General features: G+C 40.2%; 1 protein-coding gene across 2 annotated transcripts; it reads right to left on the reverse strand.

Annotated features, from left to right (window-relative positions):
- On the reverse strand, positions 1 to 27,354 carry waplb (WAPL cohesin release factor b). 2 transcript variants are annotated; one of them, XM_079476515.1, is made up of 20 exons: positions 27,081 to 27,354; positions 25,564 to 26,054; positions 21,149 to 21,821; positions 20,140 to 20,468; positions 19,807 to 19,943; positions 14,436 to 14,528; positions 12,444 to 12,605; positions 10,911 to 11,047; positions 10,714 to 10,825; positions 10,378 to 10,605; positions 9,384 to 9,495; positions 9,115 to 9,212; positions 7,701 to 7,777; positions 5,615 to 5,787; positions 5,181 to 5,296; positions 4,727 to 4,888; positions 3,293 to 3,518; positions 2,716 to 2,804; positions 2,060 to 2,155; positions 1 to 1,663 (listed from the first exon to the last, which is right to left on the reverse strand). In XM_079476515.1, the coding sequence occupies exons 2-20, from the start codon at positions 26,030 to 26,032 to the stop codon at positions 1,598 to 1,600; spliced, it is 3,555 nt and encodes a 1,184-aa protein (XP_079332641.1). In that variant the 5' UTR covers positions 26,033 to 26,054; positions 27,081 to 27,354; the 3' UTR covers positions 1 to 1,597. The 2 variants fall into 2 exon arrangements, with proteins under 2 accessions (XP_079332641.1, XP_079332642.1); XM_079476516.1 differs by having other exon boundaries at positions 20,164 to 20,468; positions 27,081 to 27,325.
- Between the last annotated feature and the right edge of the window lie 63 nt (positions 27,355 to 27,417).

Here is a 27,417-nt window from a genome sequence, read left to right on the forward strand (position 1 = left end):
TACTGAAAGTAGCAATTTTTATTTGCGTTAAAATTATATACAAGTAACCAAAGACATTATTTTTGAAATTGGTACAAATTTCATGTTCCTGCAGTTGGCTTTTCCATGACTCTTCCCTCCAAAAACACAACTGAGAAAAATGCGGTATAAAATAAAAAGGGTTCAGAAAAAAGTAGTCTATCTAGTTCTCCAACAGCCAATATTTACAGGAGTATATACAGTTCATGTGGCTTCATTCATGTCCAGCTGTGTGAATTCAATCTGTCCTGAGCTCTCGCGCATACACACGCTGCCTGACCGGGCCCGGAACGGCATGACCCAACAAAGACTTGGCCTTGAAAACACCCACCGCACCTGACAGTGCGTTGCGTAACGTTGCAAGTGAAAACCAAAGCAATTTAACAATGAGAACAAACACAACCCCAAGAAACACAAAGGAACATGTTTTACAAAGATCTCAATGTTCACGCACACAGCCTGAACTGCTTTAGTTTTGCTGCATGCGCAAACGTTAATTTCAAACTTGCTTTTTGACAACGGAAACTGTCTTAACGTTTGACACCATAAGAGTCTCCATCAAGCTTATCGTTGAGCGCGTTTAACGGTGGATGTAAATAAAAGGTAGCATGCTTAGCGAAACACTGAAGAAAGGATGAAAACGGTTTTAAAATTCAATTTAAAAGACTTTTATGTGGAGCGAAAGTTTGTTGCCTGTTCAGTGCAACGGTTTTGTTGTGACTAGATGGTAACCGCCGTTCTGTGAAACTCTCGTAAGACGGCAACGTTCACCCTAACAGCTCCTTAGCAGGCTTAAGCAATGAGCTACTATCTGGCCACAACTTTAACCCCAGGACAAGATTTTGAAAAAGAAAAAACATGGTCCTGTAGTCTAGAATTTAAACTTGCGTCACATTCGATACTTTTGGGCCTTCGGCATAACGCATGATTTCAATGTCCGACCGTATGCATTTTTAAAACGTCCTTTTTGAGCCACACAAGGTTTGGGAGGGTACTTAACTATACCTTCACATTTACAGTTAGCAATATGAAATCCGCACCGTACGGTTTTACGCTTCACGGCTGTAAAAACGTTTAGTCTCTTATGAAAAGAGACTCGATTCATTCACAGACCTCTGACACGGCGCTATCGGTTAAAAAAAAGTGGGTGGGTTTGAACCCGGAGGTCATGTCTTTCCGGCATTTCAAAGAGAAGAGAATCTTGCACGGTGTTTTGGATTCGCCCTGCAATAGTTCGAGTCAGTGCTGATCATTCGAAATTTACAGACTCGGACGTAGAGAAATAAATGGGCCGACATCCAACTTGCACCAGTTTTATAAAACTCAGAAAGTGAAATTACAAGGCAACAACATGGACTTCACAAGAGAGGGACAGAATAACGGTCTATCGCTCAACGCTGTGATGATGAACTGGACAAACTTGAAATCAAAATGACTCCTTTAGTAGAGTTCACTGTGTGGTGTGCTTTACACGTTGACCCGCAGTCTTTCTGAACGGGTGATGATGGGTTTGTTCTCCAGGTGTGTCGGGCAGGACGGGTGTGTGCTGAGGTCTGTGCGTGTGAGCTCCACAAACACACTAGCAGCGTTCCAGGCAATCGATGACCCTGGAGATAGACTTCTGCCCCGTGGTGCCCACATCACACTATAAGAGACAAACACAGCATTTTCAGTCAATAAATAGAACTCATTTGTTTTCATTGACAATTGATGACTTGTAATGGCTGTACTGGTATGCGCGCAGATACTGATATTATTTCTTAACTTGTTATTAATACATATGACTATTAATATTGAACATCTAACAGGTCATCTAACTTTTTCTAAATACAAAGCACAAATCCATTTTCTTCTCTTTTTTCGATTGACAGAGTATATTAGGGTCCTGATTTTTAAACAATCGGCCAATCGTTGCTTTTATCGAACGATACCAATTATTGGCTGCTATGTCAGCATATCTCTAGAAAAATCAACCTTTTCGGTTTCATTATTTGACACACTCTTTATTACGTGTCAGTCATATCACTAACTGTGCACTTACTGTGAGGTTCATGAAGTTCAGGAACTTCTTGAGCATCTCCGTCATGACTGAGAAATCCCCTTTCGGCAGGTTTTCCCTCACAGTAGTCACAATCATCTGAAAGGGAAACAGCATTAGGAATTATAATAGTAGTTAAAGCCACCTGATACGAAGTGTGCCAGATGTTTCCTATGTGAATCTAATCCACACACAAGAAATCCTCCTAGAAGTCATTGCTTCTCCACATGAGTTCACATTAAAAGTAGTTTTTTTCTGTTTTCTTGCTTGTTTTTTTTTTGAGAAACCGTAGACATGGTTTACATTCTAAAGGAACGGAGGGCGAGAATACACTGTTTGTGTTCAAGCCACGTTCATTATTAAGACAGATAATGACCGTGTATATCAGTCAGAAAGCAACATCTCTTTGAAAGTCCATTATGGGGTTATTCTATGGCACACCTATTAACATGCCAAAAAGAAATAAACCCATTAACACTGTCAAACACGCTGGGCTTTCTTCTGAAACTTTACAAGAGCTCTGCTCTTATTGGTCAATCCTAGGAAGGTTTTTCCACAACCTCTGGGTAAGCGAGCACTGTTATGGGACCAAACAAGAACTTCCTCCTAAAAAAATGAAACTCTCATGAATGCAGTATTATGGTGTGTGGGATACTTACTGGGCTCCCCTGGCATAGACAGCCCAAAAGCAGTGCGGTGTATGATGCCACAATACTGTCCTCCATGTGTTTGCCAGCATGTTGAAGAGCTGCAGTCACAACAGAGAGTTTTATGCATTTTTGCATTCGGTGTAATCTTCTTATTTTAATAAAGGTTTTGATTTCTTGCACTTGAAATATTTGAGTACACATCATTAATATTATTTTTAAACATCAACGTATTTTGTTCAGAGTCGTGTATTAATTATTATTTTTTGTTGCACCATTTGGCTTCAGCTTCATCTTGTTTTGTCTGAAATAAATTACTTTACAGATGTTAATGGGTTGAAGTCAAAGTTCCTTTGAAATCGGGCCGAATAGCTCAAGCCATAAATCATTGTCATCATGCTACATGTACATAATAACACATTTTTGTCCATCTTAAACTAAAAGTTATCGAAAGGGAAGTTACAGCACAGTGACTTTTTTGACAAACTGATTGAATTTGAAATCATCAGGGAAGTCATTGTCTGCATAAAATGCTTCATGAATGGAATTGTGAGTGAAGGTCAAATATCTGAAATATGTGTGTCTGTACCTTTGTTGAGATCCAGTTCTTCGTCGTCCTCTTCCTTCTTTTTCAAATCCTCTTCCTTCTTTCTCTCATCCTCTGTGATGATGTTTTCTGAAGCCACCCATTGGATCCCCTCGTTGGTTTCCTTCCACTCTCCGCTCTGGTCCAGCTGGGGTTTGGGTGCATCATTGATGAAGTCATCAGTCTCCGCCTCCGCCAAAATGGCTGCATGTTCTCGCTGGAGAAAAAGCTTTTTGCACAAAAACATAGTCAGGACTGATGAATACTCTTTTTAGATCCATATACAAATCCCTTAAATATCGAGCTAGCATATTCTACTCCTACGTGGCTTTACATCTCCTTTATTAGCTTTTATTAACTTAAATTTCTGTAGCGACATTTTATTTGTGTACATGAATTAAAGACTGGCCACGGCATATAATGTTGTAGCAGCATAGATCACACTGTTACTAGTTTCTGTTACCTTCTACAGACACCTTTACTGGCACTAAACATTATGACATGTTTTTGTGGGCGGAGCTTGGCATTACTAATGCTAGGTAGCACGCTTTGTTTGCTTGCGTTTTAGTAATGACTCGGAAAAAATCTAATTCAATTTGAACATGTCAGGTCACTCACTGTGATTGTTTTTGAAAAAGTGAACTTTAAGGCAAGGAACCTGGCCAACCTGTCCACTCTCACTTAATGGATCCAGGGATGAACTGACAGGATTACCTCCAGTTATGTGGCCTGACATCTACACCCACCAGACAGAGAAACCGAGCGTGTATAGTAAAGATAAACTGAGAGCGTATACTCTATAGATGCCTGCGTGTACGAACAGTGGCAAACGTTAGCAAACGCCTTTACTTGAACACAAACCTGACACATGAGCCTTCTCACTGTTCCCTCTCCCTTTATACTAATGCACTTGTGACGAACCAGTGAACCAGTTTCCTTTAGGTTTAGTATCTGGCCGATAGTCAACTGTTAGTTTTATAACTAACAAAGTTAGCTAGCATACCCTATGCGTTTAAAAGTCAACGCTACGTGACAAATACCATGTGTTAAAATCTCAATTTGTTCTGTCAATTTGTTTTGCCTCCAGCTAATGACGTGACGTGATTGTGACCTCGGCACAAAAGGGGTCAAAAAAGACTTCAATAAAGTATATCAACAGTGTTATTATAATTCAAAGTTCAAAAGAAAATGTTTGTTAGATCCATTGTGTGCGTATGCTTGTATACATGGTTTATGAGGAGACAAATCTGTGTACTGACATGTGTATAACATGTGTATAACAACATAAACATGATTCCTGTGTCCTCGAAACTAAACCGCTTAAAAACGGCAAAAGATTTTTTGATGCACGATTTTTAGGTTTAGACGCAGGGTTAGCCAATAGAATATACAGTATAAAAATCATTACGACTATAGTGTGTGTGTGTGTTTGTGTACCTTCACTAGAGCAGCAATGGCACTGAGTGACCCTTCGTTCTGCAGTTCATCTTTGTCAGAAACACACATAGAGTCCCAGACTTCAGTTTCCATCTGCAGCTCCACCAGACAGTGTCTGTTCCTCGCGCTGTACTCCACCAGATTAATGAGCAAGCCCAGACCCTACACACACACACAAATATAACACACCTCACATGGACCAACAGTGACCACAACACTAATAACAAGCAAGAAATCCCTTGGAGGGTTTATTCTGTTGAATTCTGAATTGACTTATTTAGCCTCGCTGGTTAAAGCAAGAGATAAAACACTTACACTAATTTAAACAATGAGGATATGTTTACCAAATCGGTTTTTTCTTCATTCATTCTCAGTGCATCAATAGTAATAAACAGCTACTTAAAATAAACCCTCTGGGAACTCTGGGTGTATATAAGCAGACGTGTGTACTCACCAGGACTCTGATGTCGAACCTCTGCTCCTGCGGGAGATACTGCGGGACCCTGAGCACACAGTTTAGCGCCGTGGTGATGAAATCCTCCTGCTCGCCCGTCTTCGTGCTGCCCCACTCTACAGACAGATGGAGAAAGGCACTCAGTCACTGCGTACAGGAGTTAAGCAGAGATTTTCTCCGTCTGTTGTGCTCCAAGCCCTTGCAGTGGGGGAGCTCACATCAAGCTTACAGCTCAGAGCTTTAACATTATGCTGAAGGGTTTGGCAGCCCTACAGGTGAGTAGCACATCAAACCGCAAAACAAATCGCATTCAAGATTCTTATGAACCTGCACGTCTGCATTAAGACCTCACGCTCGTTCACCTTTACAGATTCCAGCACGTTTTACATGAACAAACAAAGCGAATAGTTAGTCGCATTGCTTCTTGTACTGACCGTTGTCATGCGTGAGATTAAGGAGGACTCCGATGATGGCTCGCATGCAGTCCTCCACGGCTTTCCCCACATTGCTGTTACTGCAGTAGGGCAACGGCGTTCCGGATGAGCACAGACCTCTGTTCACCTCTCGACTGTACCTCTGGATCATATCTTCACAGTGACTCAAAGCCCTAAAACACACGTGTAACAGAAAGATCTGTCAGTTCAAATGGAAATACCTGAGCTTTGCCTTATTGGAAACCAGGGGCCGGATTCACGAAACTGTTCTTAAGACAAAATATTTGATTTTTGTAAGAATGTTCCTTCTTTAGAAGTTTTCAAAGATTTTCTTAAGAAGAAAAGAACAAAATGACATATGCTTTGTAAATCAACATTAAGAAAAATTTAAGAACCGTGTTAGGCCGTGTTCACACTTGACTCCTTTTTAGACTAGAAAAAGTGGACGAAGGCGCTTTTTTGGCAGCGCTTGGTTACAAATAGCAGCCGAACGCCATAACTTCAGAGGCAGCCCAGAGAAACAAATAGGCAGTGTAACGGAAGACTATTTGAATTACAGAAACGTCTTTGCAATAACACATTTAAAAACAACAATACAAATTTCTCGCTAGAAATGCAACAGAAGTTGTGGAAAAAAAAATTCTCATCTCTTTCATAAAAGAGGTTTTTCATAAAACCTCAAAAGACGCTCGGAGCGCTCAGGACGTTTTTTGAAAACACAGTTTACTCCATAGGATTATTAATGTAAAACAGACGCTAGAGGTTTTAAAAAAGAAGTCTGGACATGGACTTAAGAGGTTTTTTCCGGAATACAAAATATTCAAATTTCTTTCTTAAATTTAAGATAAAATATGGCAGGAAAGCAGAATTTTCCTCTTAAGAATGTTTTGTGAATGCAGCCCCAGAAAGTTAGTATAAAAGCTATTAATGTTGAGTAATTAAAGCTTTTATTTTCTTGATAAAATAAACAGAAATTATTGAGCAGGTAAATAAACAAATCAGTGTTCAAAACTACAATTAAATTTTACCTCCTAAACACCCAATTTGTGATTTATTATAGTAAAAGGCATCACGGAGAGCTTTCGAGATTCAATACGATAACTATGAACTGCCCAATAAAAAAAACAATTATTGTCTCAATTGGCAGGTGCACACATCCTAATGGATCACATTCACACAGCCCCAGTCAGACACTGCATTAGCCTTCTGTAGATAAAAAAACAGTTCTTCCTTGTTGTTGAGATCATACAGAGAACAAGTGTGAAAGAGAAACACAGTGTCCACGGCACATTCACTACAGTACCAGATTAATCCAAAACCCCACTAATGTGCTTAAGCATAATGAGGGGACGTTTGTGAGCGGGTTCTAGAGGTTCATGTGTCCATACATTCGTGAAGTCATTATGATTAATGCAGGACTGTCACACTCTCTAACTGAATTAAAGCCAGCTGAAGGACCTCTTCCAGCTCTGTGCGTGTATCTGTGAGACGGCTTTGTTGACTCCTCAAGGTCCTCGCCAACGTTCCGAGCACCCGCGTTTAGCTCACGGTGCACGACCCTGTCTAGAGAGAGGGGTCACCGGCTTAAAATTACATTAGCAGCGGAAGAGAGGCCAGACTGCCTCAGACAAAAAAACACCAGAATGAGCTGTTTTTACCGTAATACACAATTATAAGTGCATGACCTTCACTGTGGTCTCATTCTATGGTTTGGCTTAAGTGCTTAGAATCTGCATAGAAATGTAAACAAAAAAACGATTGTTGTATCCTTCAGCTCAAATCTCAGCATGGCTTGAGCTGTATCAGAGGGGTGTTCTGGCACAGCAGCTCTGTGCTCACGGTCTTGGCCGCTGGTCCGCTTGATAAAGTGTTCCTGCTGATTTTGGGGCGTTTAATGAGTCTGGACTCCGTCCGCTGTAATGAGGAAAGCTTGCGGAGAGCACGCGGTTGACCAGCACCCTGCCAGACCGAAGTGTATCGGGCTTACTGCCAAAAATATTTTCGAGCGAGTCAGAAAACTGGCGAAGGTATACTGCTACATTACTGTCAAACGGCGAGTCGACAGCGAGACTGTAAGTGCACTTACTTAGCTGACGACCCTATGAGTTGAGAGTCCTTGTAGGCAATCAAGTAGGCCTGGTTTTCTGGATTGTGAACGGTTACCTGTACGGAAGAGTTAAAGATATAATTCACAAAATAGTTCATGAAAATTTAAGTTTTAATCCTGTAAAACAATACTGCTACTTAAAGTGACAGTTCGTGCAAAAATCACCCTCTTGTCATTTCAAACCTGTATGACTATCTTTCTTCCGCAGAACACAAAAGAAGATATTTTGAAGAATGTTGTTAACTGGCTCCCATTCACTTGCATTGGTTTTGTGCACATACAATAGTATTAAAGTTTCTTTAAAATATTTTCTTTTGTGTTCTGCAGAAGAAAGTCATTGAAAGGTTTCAAATGACAAGAGGGTGAGTAAACGGACAGCGTTTTCTTTTTTGGGTGAACTATCACTTGAAATATAACACTAAAAACATTGTGTCCCCCTACTGGAATTAGTTTGAACATACAGTGCCCTCCACTATTATTGCCACCCTTGGAAAATATGAGCAAAGGTGGCTGTGAAAATAAATCTGCATTGTTTCTCTATTTGATATTCCATTTAAAAAATCTACAATATTCCAAACAATTTGAAATGGGGGGAATATCACATTATGAAAAAAAAACATCTTTCTAATACACCCTGGTGACAATTATTGCCACCCTTAGACATTCTTAGGAGTAAAATATCTCCCAAGTATATTAATAAATAATGCCCCAGGTCCACAGATAAATATGTCACCAGATCTTTATTGTTGTGAACCTACTTTTACATCAGAGGTCCTGGACATCTTGTTCAGATACATGGCATCATGTTTTATATCAAATACCAACAACTTCCATCAGCAAACTGGATCAAAATAAACATCAAAAGATGCGTCACTGAACGCAAAATCAAGATCTTGCCATAGCCATCGCAGGTCTGAACACTATAGAAGGATCTTAAGAGATTCTGTATGAAGGAATGGACTCGAATGACTTGCCATATACTCTCAAACCTCGTCAGACAAAAGAAAAGACTCAACAGAGGTTGCAGAAAGTTTTGCATACAAGGGTAATTCATGTGATATTCAAATGGTTGAATATCAACCCCACTTCAAATGGTTTTACTTTAATGAAATGTTGAAATTTTGTAGATTTGTTTGTATAAAAGATAAAAAGGAGAAACAATGCAGATTTCTTTTTAAACAGCCTTCTTTGCTCCTATTTACCAAGGGTGCCAATAATAGTGGAGGGCACAGAGTTTAACTACATGACCCGTGTTTCCCCCACAATCAAACACACTAGTTAAGGTTATTATTTTATGTATTAAAAACAGAATTCCAGAGCTCAAATGTGAAAGTAAAAAAAATATTTAAATATTACAATAATGGTCCTGAGAAAGCATCGGAGGTAAACCTACACTTTCTAGTACACGCAGACATCTCTCAGCCCCCCACAGCGACGCCACAAGATTCTCTTTATCATCTTCTCGGCTCAGGTTCTCCACACACTCTTTCACTATAGAAAACAAACAAACACACCTGTCACAAAAACAAACATTCTGAAACCCAAAAAGAACGATTTCTTACCCACCCAGCTGCTAAAGAGCAAATAATGTGCCTTATCACAAAAGTAAACGAATTCTAGACAGATTTCAGTGTTACCATGTTCTCCGCGACAGCTGTGTACCTTTATCAACGATGTGATCCAGTCCTCCAAGAAGCCTGAGTTCTTCTTTAAACCAATCCCCTGCTCTCTTTGAGGTCAGCGACAACAGCGTCTCCATGGCTAAATGTCCCGACTGCAAAATAGATCACATGACATGAGCTGCAAAGAACTATAAAGCTCTGCTTGTGTAACATTCACCGATGATTTCAACACCATAACAACCTTCAAAATCCTGCTACAATCTATTTGCTGGATATTTGTCGGTTCTGGTCGGTGAAGGGCTACGATTTGTTTTTGTAAGAAAATCGTAGCACAAAATACCATTTGTCATGTTTATCAATGTGCTTTAATGCCTTTTACATTGTTAATGTAAATACCGCAGCTTTAAGAGTCATCAAAATAACGCTATCTTGGCTAACATGGATCTTTTTGGCCGAAATTGTGAGAATGACTTAGAATGCCCATAAACAAATCAGTAAATGTTTCACATCCCATGCCATCAATTTCCAGCATTGTTTTGTAGAGAAAGAATGGCTTCACTCAAAAAGGAAAACGCAAACGGTTTGTCTCTCTACCATGGGAATAATAAATGAACATTTTGTTGAATGAGACAATAAAAGTAATTGTTCAATAAGTCATATAAATGTTCTGCCAACCATCTCCTTTCGTTCCACAGAAGAAAGTCTAAGACAGAAGTCTGAAACAATTTTAAGGCGAGTAATCTTAAGCATTTTAGCATTTGGGTGATCAATTCATTTCGATTAAGCAAAAATATCAACACTTTCTCTTAAATACATGAAAATATATTGGCAAAACCACATTTATTTTGTGATGGAGCAGTGAAATGATGGCAAAATCTAAACTACTCAACCAACTCGGCCACAGAACTTTTCATTAAACCTACGAAAGAATATTTGGGAAAATCTAATAACGGTCAACAGATGAAGATGAACTGCAGCTACAAACAAACGGCTCAGGAGGAAGACACACTGCAGAATGAGAAAGCAACGCTTACGGTGATGTTCTCCAAGTCAAGATGCTTATTGTGGACAGTCTCACATAGCTTCCGAATCTTCTCTTTGACTTTGTTCATTTCTTTCGCCGTAAGTTGATCGGCTGTGGATTTGTCCTGTTCTAATTCTAACAACCGGATCATCAGATCCAAACTGGCCCGATCCAGGTCCATGTTCAAGCGATCTCTGCTGAGAATATACATAAGCGAGGCCGTACACAGAGCTAGATTCTGAGGAAGGGTGAAAACAGAAAAGACGAATCAAAGAATGCAAGAACCACGTGGTGAAATTTTAATAATGACATTTGTGGCTCATGCGTTTTAAAGGAAACCTCTTACCGGGAGCTGAGGCGCATCACTGAGGGTTTTAAAGACCTGAGCCACTTTCCCACGAGCCCTCAGGTGCATCCTAAAACTGGGCATGGCGCATCGTGTGGCCAAACTAATAACACTGCAAGAAAGACGTATCAATATAGTGCAAATCGAATTAAGCTCAAAGAGTAAATAGTAATGAAGGAAGAGAATGTTTTCTGTACCTAAGGCAGCGTGTGTTAAGGGGTTGGCCACTCTTCAGACCCGTGGCAAGATACTCGAAGTCATCGGTGAACTCCTGATTCTCTCCGAACTCAACCACGTCATTGAAATGCTTTACATGTTGGACCACGGTGTACAACTGCGGAGAGAGAAGACACTGATGATTTCTGAGAGAACTTGAAGGATTTATCGTGTGGTTACAACACAGAGAAGGTTTAAAACCACGACCAAGTTAAAAGACCAACTAAATGTCTGTTAAGTCACAAAGTGCCTTGTTTCCTACGAGTTCTTTTCAAAATCTGACGTAACCGTCGGAGCCGATAGCCTTGCGGTTAAGTGCTCCGACACATTGTGCTCCGGGCGACCTGAGTTCGAGTCCCGGCTCGAGATCCTTTCCCGATCCCACCCCAGCTGTCTCGCCCACTTCACTTCCTCCCCCCTCTACATAACAGCTGTTCAAATAAAGGCAAAAACGCCCCAAAATCAATCTTAAAAAAAATCTAACGTAACCTATCCACTGTCGATTTCATTACGCTAGCTGGTCGTCCAAGATCGATGACAAATATGGCAGAACTGAGATCTCTTTGTGGGCGGAGCTTACAGATGACACACTCTGTAGCGCTGTATGTCAGACACACGTCCCGTCTCCTTGTTACTTCTCAGAAACAGGGTATCGTGACATTTGAACGCCTCTATTTAACTAGCAACAGCAATACTTAAACCCTCTTGCTTGTGTGATATTGTTATATCAACCAGACCTTGACTGAGTTTTTCATTTTCTATTAAACACTTTCAACCTTACAGGCTACAATGGCTGTTGAGTCAAAACGTTGGAATAAAAACAGATCTTTTAAAGCAGTTCATTATTGAGATGAGATTGTTTTAAGCTACATCATCCAACCCTGACAAGAATGAGTGCAGGAAGCTGATCTCGGCTAAATTGGCAGAGAGAGATGAGGGCTGAAATGTGTGTGGGTTTGAATGCCGTTTCGCCGTTCAAAGATTAATCTGGCATCACCGCCTTGTGGAAATATACGAGTCTTTGTGTATTACTATATTAAAAACCGCATCTGTGCCAGGCTTTTCAGCGTGCTGCCATTTTAAGTCATTCAAATTCAACATTCATTCAAAAACAGCTGCACTACTTCGTCTTCATATTAAGATTAAGCTTTACACCTTTATCATTGGTTCCACGCCATTGACTTTCAAATTTAATTGGCTCCTGCTCAGCTTTCCGCTTTAAAGTCGGCAAATATTCAAATGTGTAGGCAAACCAAATATCTCATCTCAGCAGAAAGCCTGTGCCCAAAAGAACTGAATTGGTACTTGTCTATCCACCCAAACGTTTAGCTAAAAAAGTGAGGATTGACATTGAATATTTTCTCATTTGTATACCGAAAAAGCTATGGTGCTTTCAATACGCTCCTCTGTTTGTACTTGTGGCCACTGCTGAATTAACCAATGGTGCGAGTTTGGGTACAATCGGTTTGTTCGACCAATGACAGATGCAGGGAGCGTTGAAAGTCGGCACTCACCTCCTTGTGTTCCTTCCTACACTTGAGCGCTGTGACCATGTCCTGGTAAGGCTCTGTTGGGATGGTGACGGATTTGATGACTTTGGGAGGAGGGGCTGGGGCTTTGAACACCCCATCATCCTTGTGCGAGTTTGACTCTTTGCTGGCTCCTGACGAAGCGGCCTGTGCAAAAATCAACATCTCACAATTAAAGCAGAACGGCATGTTTGGACTCGGCACTGTGATTTACATACACCCTGAAGCTGCCAACAACAAACCCACTGCTGCTTATGTAACGACAACTAAAGATAGCGCTAAACAACATTATAGATTCTTCCTGAAGAAACTAGAAAAAAGACCAGCAAACGCAGTCCAAAGATGACTAAGCGCCACACGCTTTGAAAATGAATAATGAACTGTTTTGAAAACTCTAATACCTGTGGCTTCGATTATAGGTGCGGGGTTAATGGATACGGTCACATGGGTCTGGAGGCATCCTTCCCACACATGACGTATGAACTAGGTGATGCTTATATGTAAATGAGACCAGTGCTGCTAGCATAAGAAGTCGGAATGCGCAAATTATGAGCTTCAAGACAAATGAGTGAAAAATATTTGGTCAAATTTGAGTTTTTCATAAAAATTAAGTACATTGCCCCCACCATCCCAATGCTCCAAGTCCTAATTTAATATCTAAAATGATCTTTATGAATAATAAATATCAACGCCATTTTCTCTTTATCCGAGATGACACTTTGAGTTCGTCCCTTTAAGCAATGCTTTTCAGAGGCGCAAAAAGGAAGTTAACCCCGTAGAGCCTGAATGGAAAATATGTTGTTTTCACACATTTTGTTCTTTTGACTGTCACATTCTAACACAATGTCCTATCATCCTATCATCAAAGAATCGTTTTTTTAAACAACTGTCTATCAATAAAATAAGGGTTTTCGCCATTGTGTGTTGTGAGTTTGTAAATAGAAAAAATTTAAAACGGAAATACATTTTTACTGATTTGTATTCTAACACTCTCAAAGTATTTTTAGTGTCACTCATGTCCTTACTTTTCATTGAAGAGCCTTTTTATGACACCAGTTCTCCAGGCGTTGTTTGGCACTTTTCAATCAAATGAATGTATACAAACACACATACACATGCATCAACATATGCATGCAGCACACGCGCATGCACACACACACACATTCAGATATACACATGCACTGCGTATGTCCACGCATAACGTTACTTGTGCGCACATACACGCATAAATCACCAAGGACTCCCCCACTCTGAGTGAAAACTCTTCGGATCTATACGGTTCACAAGAATGCATATCGGGATTCAAAACGGCAAGTTTGCGAACGTTGGTAAGATCATATAACTATAAATGGCAGCTGACGGCTACATTCAATATTTCATAAACATGGGCCAGGGATTGTGTACAACTTCTTTATGGTAAGACTTTCATGGTGTTATCCTGCTTATAGCCATTTAGGCAACGCTTTGGCAAAAGTTAACAGTCAATTTAATGTCAAATAACGTTTATGTAATATGGTAACGGAAATAATATAAAATCAAATCTATTTGGCCTTATTCGGAGGACAAAATGTTCTTCCTCTCCGCAATCTGCTAAAATCTCACATTCCGGTCTATATTTGCTCTTATGTAATGCTCACTTAAATCAAATCTCATCTTGTTTCTTTTGGTTAAATGTCCCATTACACAAGTAAAATGGCTCGGTCTCACATTGACTTCTGGGGCTATGCCATCACAGCCCATTGGCTCTCTGTTCCACTGACAGATATTAACTGAGGGACAATGACGGCGAAAAATGTGTTTCACTTTTGTTCATGTGAGAGTCGAGTCCAAGACTTAGGAGTTTTCACATATGGGTGACTATAAACATGCAGTGCAGTATATGGGCTGTGTGAAGTGGTGTGTGATTGTGTAGGAGTGGTAGTGCCATGAGTAGGGTAAATATCATGAGTTCATCAGGGTGGAGATGTTCGTACTCACTGGAGGAGCCTGAGATCGGGATGGAGGTGAGGGCAGTTCTTCCGCCTCTGGCTGGTTCCAGTGTCTTGCATTATACACAGCTTTAGTAGGTGACTGCAGAAAACAAAAACACATTGTCTTTACTGAAACATTGTCTTCATGCTACAGGTTGACACAGGTTTATATGGTTTACAAACGCTGTTTTCAAGCACAGTGTCTGACTGATATAGGTGGGATATAGGTATGAAGTCAATGGGAAAATGACGTCGATTAGACGGTTTCGGTTACTTTTCTATAAATCGCCCATTGCTTTTGTAAATTTGGGCCACAAAAGCCATTTATTGAATATCTGATATTGTGACAGCACTAGAGATGAATTTCAGATCATGATTATAGTGAACAAAATGATCAGTTTTATCACGGTTTTGTTCAAATGTGCTGGAAAAGTCCAAAAAGTACAGATACCTGTAATAAGTATTGATAAAAGAAAGTTGTATATTGATTTTAATTGTTAAAAGCACTTTTTGTTTTCATGAACATCAAATACATAACCTTAAAGCGATAGTTCACCCATAAATGAATATTCTGTCATCATTTACTCACCCTTCAAACCTGTATGACTTTCTTTTTTCCGCAGAACACAAAAGAAGATATTTTGAAGGATGTTGATAACTAAACAGTGGTGGCACTCATTGACTTCTATTGTATGAACACAAAACCAATGTAAGCTGCCATAGCTGTTTGGTCAGCAACATTTTCACAAATGTCTTTTGTGTTCTGCAGAAGAGAAAAAAGTTATACATGTTTGAAAAGACAAGAGTTAAGACTTTAACATTAATCATGGCACAATGGGCCCAAAAGGTAAATGGTAGTCTTGTCCAGGTTGACAAGTAAACCCGGCGTTTATTTAAACGCAACAAATCTGAAAATCTTCTGTCTGTACCACTGCTGGGTGTACTTTAGGACCCAGGAGACACCTGCAGTCATAAGAGCGATACTAACAGCCTTATAAAACACACAAAACTAACGAAACCAACAACTTGGTGGTAAAAGGCTTTCCATAGCACTTGCGGTGTGAACAAAGCAAACCCAAAACGATTTAGGGCCAAATAAAATGTGAATAGAGACCATGGGGATGGAACTGAACTCGAGTTCGAAACTTAGCCATCAAACCAGTGTGAAAACTGAGAATACATCCAAAACCACTCTATACGTAAAGATAACTGTACAAAGTGTAGCATTGTTGGGTATTTACAGACAAAGATGACTTTATTCCCTCTCCAACTGTTACAAAGTCTGTAATTAAAAGTCATTAAGAAGTGCTACATCTCTCGGCTTGTTTGTGTTGGCGTAGTGTGAATTGAAGCGTAGGTCATTTGTCTCAGCGGGAGCTGTTCAAAGCAGACTGCAGGAACACTCTGTATGTGAACGACTCGCTGAGGATGCCAGATTGAGTCAAACAGCAGGGACTGACTGTGCGCAAACAGCCAAGAGAGAAGGGGGTGATAAAAGTGAACTTGGCAACCGTAGGAGACGCAAAAACAGTGCATTGGGCAATGCCAAGGTTGGCTTATTAATAATAATGAAAAGAGAAAGAGTCTAGCTTTGGATGCTCCTCTGCTGGAGACTGGTTTTAATCTTCTGTAATTAAGAAGTGTTTTTCAAGATAGCGGGAGTCATAGTCGAGCTCCCCCCCCATACAGAGCTCCTCATGCTGGGTTAGAGGCATCTTCCAGAGGGAAATCAAAACTGCCTCCAAAAGAGTTTTTCTTGAGTTGGAATCCCCTTCTAAAGTCTGGGAATGATGCTGCCAAGAGGTTAGATCCATCTAGTCCAGTGTAACCATGCTTTAAGCAGCTTGAGGCCTTGTGTTCATTATTTTACCATTATCCATTACATACATTTAATTACATTTAATTGTACTTCCATTGAGTGCTTGACGCAAGCTGCATCACTCACAGAACCAAAGGGAAATTGCACCCTTTACAAAATCTGGACCCTGGTTATTAAATTGTCAACAACTACCATTACTGTGTCCTTTAGAGGCCATGTACACGAGACCGTTTTCAACTGAAAACGTGAAAATAAATCATGTATTTAGCTGTTCGTTTACACGGAAACAGCGTTTTAGGGAACTGAAAATGCAAACTTTAGAAAACGGAACAGTATTGTGCGTTTATTACACTTAAAACTTTCAGAGGGCTCCATGACTGACAAAGGAAATGAATGCGAGATCTGAGCTTAAAAATACTTACTGCTTCATATACACTAATAACTTATTAGTATTTTAAGTGTGTTTTTTTAACGTAACATTAAAGTAAAGTAATTGTTCTATTTAATGGACCATAGGGCTGCACGATTCTGGATAAATTGAGAATCACGATTCTTTTGTTTCAAATAGAGATCACGATTCTCTTACGATTCTGAATGACAAATAAAAAGTAATTAAGATATTTTTTACAACAATTACCATAGGTAAGAGCCGCTTAAACTTAACACGCACACACACATTCTGTGTCATACTCGTGCATCTCTGCCCCGTGCGGCACGTCTCCTGGACAAGCCGTTTGGATTTGACGCGCCGCGCGCACACACAGGGTTAAATGAAATTTAAGGGTTATAAATCAAAGTTGTATGTGTCTTAATGGAAACTATAATAGTGTACATTGGTGTTCTATTGGTGTGATGTAATCTGGCTGTTGGCAACCAATAGAACAAAAGTAATCCCTGTTTGAATAATCCCCAAAACACACTTTAAAGAGAATTTCTAAAATGGTTTTATTTCAGCAGGGTTACTATACCCATAATGTGCTTCACACTATTGACAATATTGAGCCGAGGCTTGACTTAGAAAAATAAATAGCAATGTCTGTTAAAAGAAAATATTCGCTCAGCCCTACCCTGAACATAGTTTTTGCATCAGTACATCAGTCTTTTTTTTTGACGAAGCCAAAAATAATCCATAAACACAAGCAGTCAAACCACAAACAGAACGTCTAATGACAACATTGTCTTTGAACAAATGAGAATTTGATGCGTTTAACAGACGGTATTTGGTTGAAGAGTCAGATCACTGGAGTATCAGGAAAATAACCGAGTATGTTTCAGCCCACGCTGGAATAATGAGGCAGTTTTGACTTTAGCTTTTGTTTACAACCCGTCACACTCATTTGGAACAGCTGTGAACGAACGATGATGCTAAAGAACTAAAAAACTGAACACGACACACTCCAGCACCTGTGCACTAACAGCCATGTGCTCAAATTAAATTAGCTTCAAAAATCATAAACACGTCTTTACTTAGAGCGTTAAAAGCTTAAGAAACGGGAACAAAGGCTTTCCAGATTACAATTGTAGCTGGAGTAATTCATCAAGGATCGGGCCAGTCTCCTACTGAGCCCCTGCATCGCTGTGAAACGCTTCCTCGCACCAACAAACCCAAATGATAGGTTCAAAAAATTGGGTGGCAACAGACCTCAGTCGGGACAGAAAAGCAGGCTGTCAGAGTAAGACATACAGCGTGTCTGAGGGTTTGCAATGTTGTTGACCATCTCGTTTAGTCAATGAAACCGTAAATATATTTTCAAAAAGACTCCAATATACAAAACACTAATTCCTCGCCATAGGCTGTTATCTAGGAAGATGATACATGTACCACAGGTAGAATAATGAGTGATCATTTAAATATACTGAACAGCTGGGTGGTTAAATGTGGAAAAGACTTTAGTTAGACCTGGAGTCTAGGGGTGGTTCACATTTTGTGTCTAAAAACGTTTTTGAAAAAGCTATTATCTTGATTCTGGTTGGCCAAACAAATCCAGGTGCTGGACCAAAGACGTTTCAGACGCTCGAGAGTAGATGCCCAAGAGCCCACCACGAAAAAAAAAATGTTGGATTCACACGATTCACATAAATGACCTATTTTTATTCAAAACAGCAATTTTTACCAAAAAGGAAATGTTTGCAGGTATGATAATGGGACATTATTTTTATGTTTCAAGTTGTGAGTCCATCATAACTCCAGAGTGGACTGTACATATAGAGCAGATGCTGTTGAAGCTGTCATAATGGCGGAGCTGACAGCGGGGGTGAGCAACATAATAACATTACTGTCATTACAGATAAAAGCCAAGCAGATGACAGCAGTGTTATGCCCCTTTCACATTCAGCCTCCACTATACTTCCGCTAGTCTAAATACACCAAAGGACAACAAATCAAATGTCTACTATGGATGTTGCAATGATGGATTTTTCCCACCGGTTAATCGACATGTTAAAACACCAGTTGTACCCGTGACACCGGGGGTTTGCTGTGGGGATACGGCCCTGTGCATGACGCATTCTACTTTCAGATAAAAAATTCAGGAATGGCAATCGCTTGAATTAAGGGTGGGTTTAATATCTTTCTTGATAAAAAACACATAAAACTATAAAAAAAAAGTACAATGACATTTGCTTATATTAAACACAGACTTTACAAAACGACACATATCAAACAAAAAAGTCATGAGACACGAAAATAAAAAACATTTTTATTAGAGAAGTTGCCTATATTAACAAAATGAGTAATTACGGCACACATTGTGCAACAAATAAATAAATAAGAAACAAATTAGAAGGGAATAGGAAAAGAAAAATGTTTATGTTAAATAAATAAATAAGAAACTAATAAGAAAGGAATATTGGAACGAATTAGAACAAAAAGAAAATTTAAGCTTAAAGGCGGGGTGTCCCATTTCTCTTAGCCGTAGTTGATGTTCAAATCACCAAAACAAACACACCCCCATCTCTTGCTTTCGTCAGCGCTCGGCTCGACTTATGTCCGTCCTGTGCACCTTGCTTATTGGCTACAAGGTTGTTTTGGTACTTGGCCCGACTTTGTCTAAAGAAGTGTCATTCTGAAATCGGACACCCCTCCTTTAACCGGCTCTTGACAGCAGTGCTTACATGTTCTTTGCCTGAAAAGCCTCCGCCATCGTCTTGTCACTGGGCACTTCACTCTCCTTTGCTGAAGAATTAAAATCGAACTCCTGCGGATGATATTTGCCGCTGCACTTGTTCCGCTTACGCCGAGTGCAGCAGCTGTGCAACTGTAGTTTGGTCTTTGACTAAACGATGTGATTTATTACTATAAATTTTTTTAATGACGGTGGGGGTCGGTGCCGGTGGTGGACAAGTGATGTAATCGGTAGGCGGGTGGACACCGTGTATATAATGTCTACATAATTTCTTTAAACGATGGAACCATTTACTGGAGAAATGGCCAATATAATCTCTTAGCACTGAATGAGATGTTGCTCGGTTTACGCAATCTTCCCGAAACGCAATAACGGACCATCGGTCGATCCATAGGGAAGACGTGAAGAATGTGAAGCGTTGGTGTCAGACTTACCTTTTTTGGCCCGCTGAAGATCTTTCTGCTGCTGTCCTTGGCTTTCTCCTGAGGTTTCACCTGAGCCTTCCTGACTGTTTCAGACATGGTGGGGAAGTGAACTTCAGGGAACTCCAGAGGATCTGAACAGCGCAAAACTGAAAACATACATACAAGGCTTCTGAAAATATGTTCCTTGCCTCGCTGACAAGTGCAACCGGTTTATGCTACGAATATTGGAACTAATAGCTGAAAAGATACTTGTTTATCTTTTGTTAGGCAAAAACTGCATGCAATTAGAGCAAGCGAGACAAATGCACAAGTGTGTGTGTGTGGGTATGTGTATATACTGACCGTGTTTAGAGCCGTGACTCTGACCTGCTGCGTGGCTGCTCGGAGCATTCTGTGTCTCTTTGGGCTGAAGACTGTCTTCATTTGTCTCCATCGGAAGCATGGGCCTTGCTACGCCCACCTCAGCTTTTCTCTTAGTCTTCCTCCTTTCAGAGGAACCCTCCTCATCACTGTCGCTCTCACTCATGTCATCAAAACCAAAGTATTTGATCCGGTACTTGGAGCATTCTGAAGCAGACTCGTCTTCATCCTCAGCCAGCAGGTCTGTGTCATCGAACCCGAAGAGCTCCAGCTTACTGCCCTTTACTTTGCTCTGCGCGGGTCTGGATTGACTGGAAACCCAACGGACAAACAGTCAGAACCGCACATACAATTACATGGAGTGAGGACCACTGAATTATAAAATGGAAAAAAACATTTGATCTACATTTGCTTCAAAGTTGAACAGTGATGTGAAGTGCTGTTTATGAAATATTCATCCCCAAATGTCCCTTGCAAGAAAAGCATCAATATAAGAATGAACAAAACTAAAAACAAAACCTCCCTATCAATTAATGAATAAAGATAACGTATCAATAAAAGAACTAAAATAATACAAAAGAAAATGAATGATTCATTCATTATTAGAAACTCCCAACAAGTAAATAATTGAACATCATAAAAACATATCAATTAAATATTGAATGATCAAAACAAAAAACAAACCCTTACAACTAGGGGTGTGCATCTTTAGTGAATTGATAAAATTCCATTAAACTCAATCTAATTATTAGTTTAACAACTCAATTTAGTAACTTTTAAAGGACTTTACTTGCCTTTATGTAGCGTCTAAAATAATCTGACAAATGACAAACTGTTCATTGAACCTAAGGTGTTTTTTGTAATTATATGTAACGCAAAAGAGAAAACAGGATCAAAAACAGGAAATGACTATAATTAAAACCTTTACCGTTTACCAACAATATGATACAGGATCTACAACTTCTGATACGCTTATACACCACACCATTACCTGACAGGTTTGCTTTCAGTCTTCTTCAGTCTTCCAGCATCCCCTGGGTCAGCCGCTGGAGAACTGGATGTGTATTCCTCCATCCCGCGGTCCATTGAGTCCTGAAAGGTGACATTAAACATGGAAACACAGGAAGGGTGCAGCACGGTGTAGTCTCTTGTCCGACCTCTGCTCGCTGCCGTTTTTCCGATTCCATCAGGCCCGCTGTTCTGAGACACTCCACCGAAGCTGTGACCAGAGGCGCTTCCACTGCCATCTGCTCCACCAGGCTGCTTGCCTTTATTGGGTCTGCAGTACGTCCTGCAGTTAGACGCCCTGAGCAGAGACTGAGAGTGGTCCTCGCTTTCCGATGGCTCGACGGGAACGTAAAAATCTCCCTGGCCGAGCTTCTCTAAGTGAGTCTCAGTGGATGTTTTGCCCTGAGTGCTTCTAGCGTAACTACTTGACGGCCACATGGTAGATGGAGGGTCTTCAGGTCCGGTGCAGAGGGATGTGGAGCGCGCCCCGAGACCGACCACAGCGCTCCAGGCATCATAGGAATCCTTGTCCTCTGTTTTTTCAGACTTTAACGTGGTGGTCTGGGCTAAAGGTCTCGTGTCGCTTTCACAAGGGTTTTTGTACCACGAATAGCTGTGGCGCTCTGTGCTCTCGATGGACCAACTCGGGGTCTTTCCTAAAGAAATAGAAATCAGTTGTAAAGCGTCAGTCGGATGTGACAACTTGAAACATTCAGCAAAACAACAGATATTACAACTAAGACACTAATATGACCGTTTTAATTTTCAGTTACTACTGTCATTACAGCCGTGCGTTAACCATCTCTAAGCCTTTTACCAATTTTGTTTTTAAATACTCAAAGCTAAATTTACCTAGAAGGCCATGAAAACTAATTGTGGTCCCGGGACAGTCAGGATATTATTTAATATAACTCCGATTGTGTTTAGCTGTAAATTATATTTACAAATACAAATGGGCTGGCATGAGGGTGAGAAAATGTGTTGATATGTTATCTTAGCAAGTTGATCTTGTCTTCTATGGTGTGTTTGACTAGTCAAGAGACACTGCTAGTGGTCTTGAAAACAGCAAATCACATCTTGGCAGTGAAAACATTGTCTGTAATTACACAACACATCGCTTCCATTATTGAACCCATTACAAACTGCATCAATAGCTGCCAGGGTCAGCTGTGGCCTGGTGGTTAGAGAGTTGGGCTTGTGATCAGAAGGTTGCCGGTTCTAATCTCAATGCCAGCAGGTCATGACTGAAGGGCCCTTCAGCAAGACACCTTACCCCTGATTGCTCTGCAGTAATGTGCCACTGTAGAAAACTACTTGTAAGTCGCTTTGGATAAAAGCATCTGCTAAATGAATAAATGTAAATGTAAAATCAATACCAACAATTAAGTGGACAAAACATTGAAAACCCGTTTTGAAAAGACATACAAAACCTCATTGTGGTTTATGGAAAAGAAAGCCTGCATGAAAACGTAGCATCAGAGATGCTGTAAAGTCTGAAAATCATCTGTTACACAATGATTTATATCACTACTTTCTGAACATTTCCCTATTCATTCGGTTCTCAAAGGCCAAAATGAAATAAATAGGCTCACGACCACCAAAAACATCATTTGTTTAGTAAACAATATCCAAATGACGAGTTGCTATTAAGCAACCCATTTTTTTTCCAAGGACGAATTCTGCAAATAATAAAAAAATGTTCTGAACAACTGTAGCCCAATGTGTATGTAAGAAACTTATAAATGGCTTTCATATCCTCTAAAAAGGATGTATCAGACATTTCAGACTCACTAATTCCTTACAACAAATAAGGAAAGAGTCAAGATCATATAGGGAGATGATGTATTTTTGCATGTAATCCCCGGAAGCGAGACTTCTGCATACACAACAGAGGTGTTCAACACAAAATGTGTGCAGAATTAATCCAAAAACTGATATTGAACAATAGGGATGTAACAGTACGTGTATTCGTACCGAACCGTCACAAGCTGTCACAAGTAAAATCCAAATGAAGTCATCATTCCTATGCCCTACTCCCCTTGAAGGGTAGAGGAGAGGTCGACCAATTGATCGGCCGGACGATTTATATATTATATAGCATATTTCAAAAAGAAAATTAATATAAAATGTATGTTGATTTGCAAACTGGCTCTGCCCTCGAAGGGAGTAGGGCATAGGAATGATGTCTTCATTTTTTTTAAATTTTATCTGTGACAGTTCGGTACAAAAACATGTCCACTACATCTCTATTGTACAAATAAACATTTACATTTACGCATTTGGCAGATGCTTTAATCCAAAACGACTTACATTGCATTATCCTACACATTTGTTTCTAAGTATGTGCAATCGCCTGGTATCGAACTCACGACCGTGACATTGTTAGCACCATGCTCTTACTTACCAAGTAACCTTTTATGGTCCACCAAACACAGAATTATGCCATTATGCATAACAACAGGAATGTTCATTACAGCAGTACGACAGAAATTGTCTTATTGATGAAACGTGTTGTTAAATACAATTTGTTTGTTAATACAAAAAAAGTGCTAGTTAGCTAAAGTTATAGCCATGGCTGTACAGTGCGGCATATATGTCGCACATGCTACGAAAAAAATCAGTCTGTGCTATTGTATTTTAGTTTTTTGCAATAAAAACTTGTTTTCCGGCTGAATTGAGTCCATTGATTAGAGCCCTATGATCTGTGCGAAGTAGGAAAACATGGAAGGATTCACAAAAGCGGAATTCTAATATTTAAATATGTCATCGGCTTGTTCAGTGTGTCTGTAAGTGAATGAGTTGCACACTTTAAAATGTTATAAGCGTGACACTTGTGGATTTGTCTGTATCTTACTATACGAGGACATGAACAAATGAGCTTCATCCACAGAGTTGTTCTAACTAATCTTATTTTCCGATCATTTCACTGTTTAAGTGAAGCTACTGTAAAACACTAAAGCTCAAGCGTCTTTGCGATGACCTGACAAAATACAAGTTTTTAAACCCTTGTCTGTGAATTGTTTCTCTAATGTCTGGTCTAATGTCTCATCAGGTAATAGGACCATCCAACCAAAATCAAAGGACCACAAGTTTGATCTGCTACGCATCACGGGCGTCTAAATGTTCTCCTCGTATCAACATTGCAAGTGAGTGACAGGGTGTCAGTGTTTTAAAAGTTTCCTCTAAGTTCACCTCATTGATCACTTAGTCAGCCGAATGATTTGCAAGACCCTGGAGGAGTACCGACCTGAAAAAGCAATTATGGAGAGGAAATGTAAAATAGGGTTTGAGCCAATTAAAGATCTTAATTCCTTGGTCTGCAGAGAGCTTCAGGCTGCTGTAGGAGTTAAACTGGTGTATCCATTATGCTGGTATTAAGCTGGGCCTTACACAGATATAAAGCTTGTGATGCTGGTGTCGCGAGCATTTACAGCAGAATAATAATTGATGGGTGATCCCTCAACGATGTTTTTATTCAACGCAAACATACATGAAAAAGAAAGTTGTATCAGATCAAAATGCCCTCCTGAGACCAAGGGCCAAGCAACTACTCCATTGATATCCCAGAATCATTACCACGCTGAAATTAGCATCCTACAATTATCCTTCTAGCACTTTGTGCTACGATTAGGTAAGCTATGAAACTCCATATGTGTTACTTCGTTTGAATATTAAATACGACAGCAAAACTATTCAAATGGATAAATGTTTGAAAGAGATATGAAACCCATATTTCATATATCAACATTAAGCCATTGTGTTAATAAATATTTCAAAATATCTATTACAGGAAGGTGGACACAAAAATACAAAAATAAACTTCTATCAGAAACATCTCTTTTACAACCTGCTTAAAACACCATACCAAGTAAAAAGCCTCTCCACCCAAGAAAACCCCCATAAACAGCTGACAAGCACTAAAAATTAGGCTTTCCAAATCTTTGATAGAAGTTCTGTGAAACAAGCTGCTTTTTTCGGAATCTTTGTAATGCCGGAAATAAACTGCCCGTGAATTTTACCGATATTTAGATGCAGTCTGCCTCTGTAAATCAAAAAGGTGCTTGTTCAAACATTACAAAGAGACAAGCAAACAACCACAAGAAACCCACATCTATTCCAGGTGTGCAAGATAAAGTGCACGCACCCTCCACATAAAGTTCAACAGGTCAAGTTTTCAACAATACAAATAAATTTGAAAGCCCAAAACAGCAGTTCATTTGGCATTGATACTTGACCAAACACTTGCCATACCTCAGACAAGCACAGCTAATAATAAACAAGGTAACACGGTGAACTTCACAAAACACAGAAATAGATCTAACTGTACATGAAATGCAAACACAACATAGAGTTGAAATGTATAATAAATGGGGAAAGTCCTTCAGGAACATAACGTACCTGTGGCAGAGGTGTTAAAGAATTTCCCAGGATCCGCCGGCACTTTGTGAGCACTTCTTTCACTACCGAGTGTGAAAGGGGCCCTGCTGGGGGCCACGGCCTCCACACTGGCCGGTTGATTCACCCTGCTGTTGGGCTCCAGCGTCAGGCTGGCCTGAGAGGCTCCGGTGGATGTCACCTTAGGCTTGGGCTGGGCTACGCTACGAGATGTGACCGGTCTAGACTCATCATCGCTGTCAAAACCAAACGGATCCTCTGATGCGTCACCTTCCACGACCTGCTTGGACCTCTTGTTCCGATCGGTCACCTCAATCTTCAAACCGGGCCTCTTTGCTCCCACCTTGGCTTTGTAAGTTGTTTCACCCCATTTGGTGCTGATCGTGGCCCTTTTGTTGGACAACACCTCGTCAAACTTGGAGGTCCCGTCTCCCCCTCTTCGGCTATAAGTTTTTCCAAATCTAGACGTCATTGTGGCATCTGTCTCATATTCCCTGCGAAGAGAATTCGAAAAAGGTTTTATGAAAAGCCCTCATAACCGCATGTTTTGTAACCAAAAGCGAGTTTCAACAGTATAATGTAATTGAACCAAAATGATCTTCTGGTTAACCATTATAAAACATATTTACTGCCCAAATCTGTGCTGTCAAGGAGGACCATTACAATTCTTAGTGTGTGTGTTATTCTGACTTTAATATAGTTTAAAAAGCGCAAATAATGAAATTATTCTTATTATTAAGTCATTCTGAACACAACGCCGAGAAATACAAGCCTGAAGCAACACGCTTAAATGACCGATAAGTTACAAGCTTTAATTTCGGCAATAAAACAGCAGTGAAGTTTAAGAATTAGCTCAACAAAACACCAACTAAGACCATCAAAATGTACCGTTATTCACGGTAAAACACTATATTCACAGTACAGCACACGTCATGGCGATCGTTAAGTATCATATTATGACTGACTGATACCCACAATACGGAGTTGACTCTGGGGTCGTTAACTTGCTTTAACAGCAAGATTCCACAAATGTTAAAGCTTTCGGACCAAACGTAAAATGTCTCCATTAACAAACACTACCGTTGAACACCACAGATATAAGAGGTTGTTTGCGGCAGACTGACATGCTAATATTAGCCATTGGGTTCGATTGTTTCAGGTCTCTTCTGTCTTCCTGACAAAAGTTACGTTTTTTGCTACTTTCAATTCCTCCTAAAGCAAACGACGCCACTAAACCAACTCCCTAACCGCTCTTAAACTACACGTGTGGCCGAAACAAGCTCAAGCCTATCTGCGTTGATTCAAAACACCACAACAATGCTAATAGGCTAGCATGATTATTAGCGTCAACAGGCTAACATGCTAATCAGACCATGTAATGACACATTTGCCATTCGCCACGCGATTACATGCCCTGATACACACTTATATTGAATGTGAAATTGAAATAAAATGTATACATTTAATCTACACTGCTTATTTAAAGCCAATGGAATGAGAGAATAAGGTGTAATACTCGCCTGGTTGGTGAAGATAGTGAATCCGGGCCTCTGAGCTCTAAACACTAGATAAACAAACGCTCAGTACTGACGATCACTGCCTCACAAACCGCCTGTCCTCACCGCGGTCAGCGTTTTTCAGATATTTATCGCGACTTTCAGGAATATACGGAACAAAAGGCTTTTATTTAGGTTTTTCTTGCGTATTTCTGCCTCGATTGTTTCGATTCTGAAATACCAACGGCCTCCATTCGCCTTCCCCCTCCTTCGCGTTTTCGCGTCACGACCCTCGGGTTGCGACGCGGGCGTAGAAACATTGTCCAATCAGAGTCCGCGGTGGACGGATGTCGGATGATTC

Source organism: Barbatula barbatula (genome assembly GCF_947034865.1).
Source record: "Barbatula barbatula genome assembly, chromosome: 16".
NCBI classification, from domain to species: domain Eukaryota; kingdom Metazoa; phylum Chordata; class Actinopteri; order Cypriniformes; family Nemacheilidae; genus Barbatula; species Barbatula barbatula.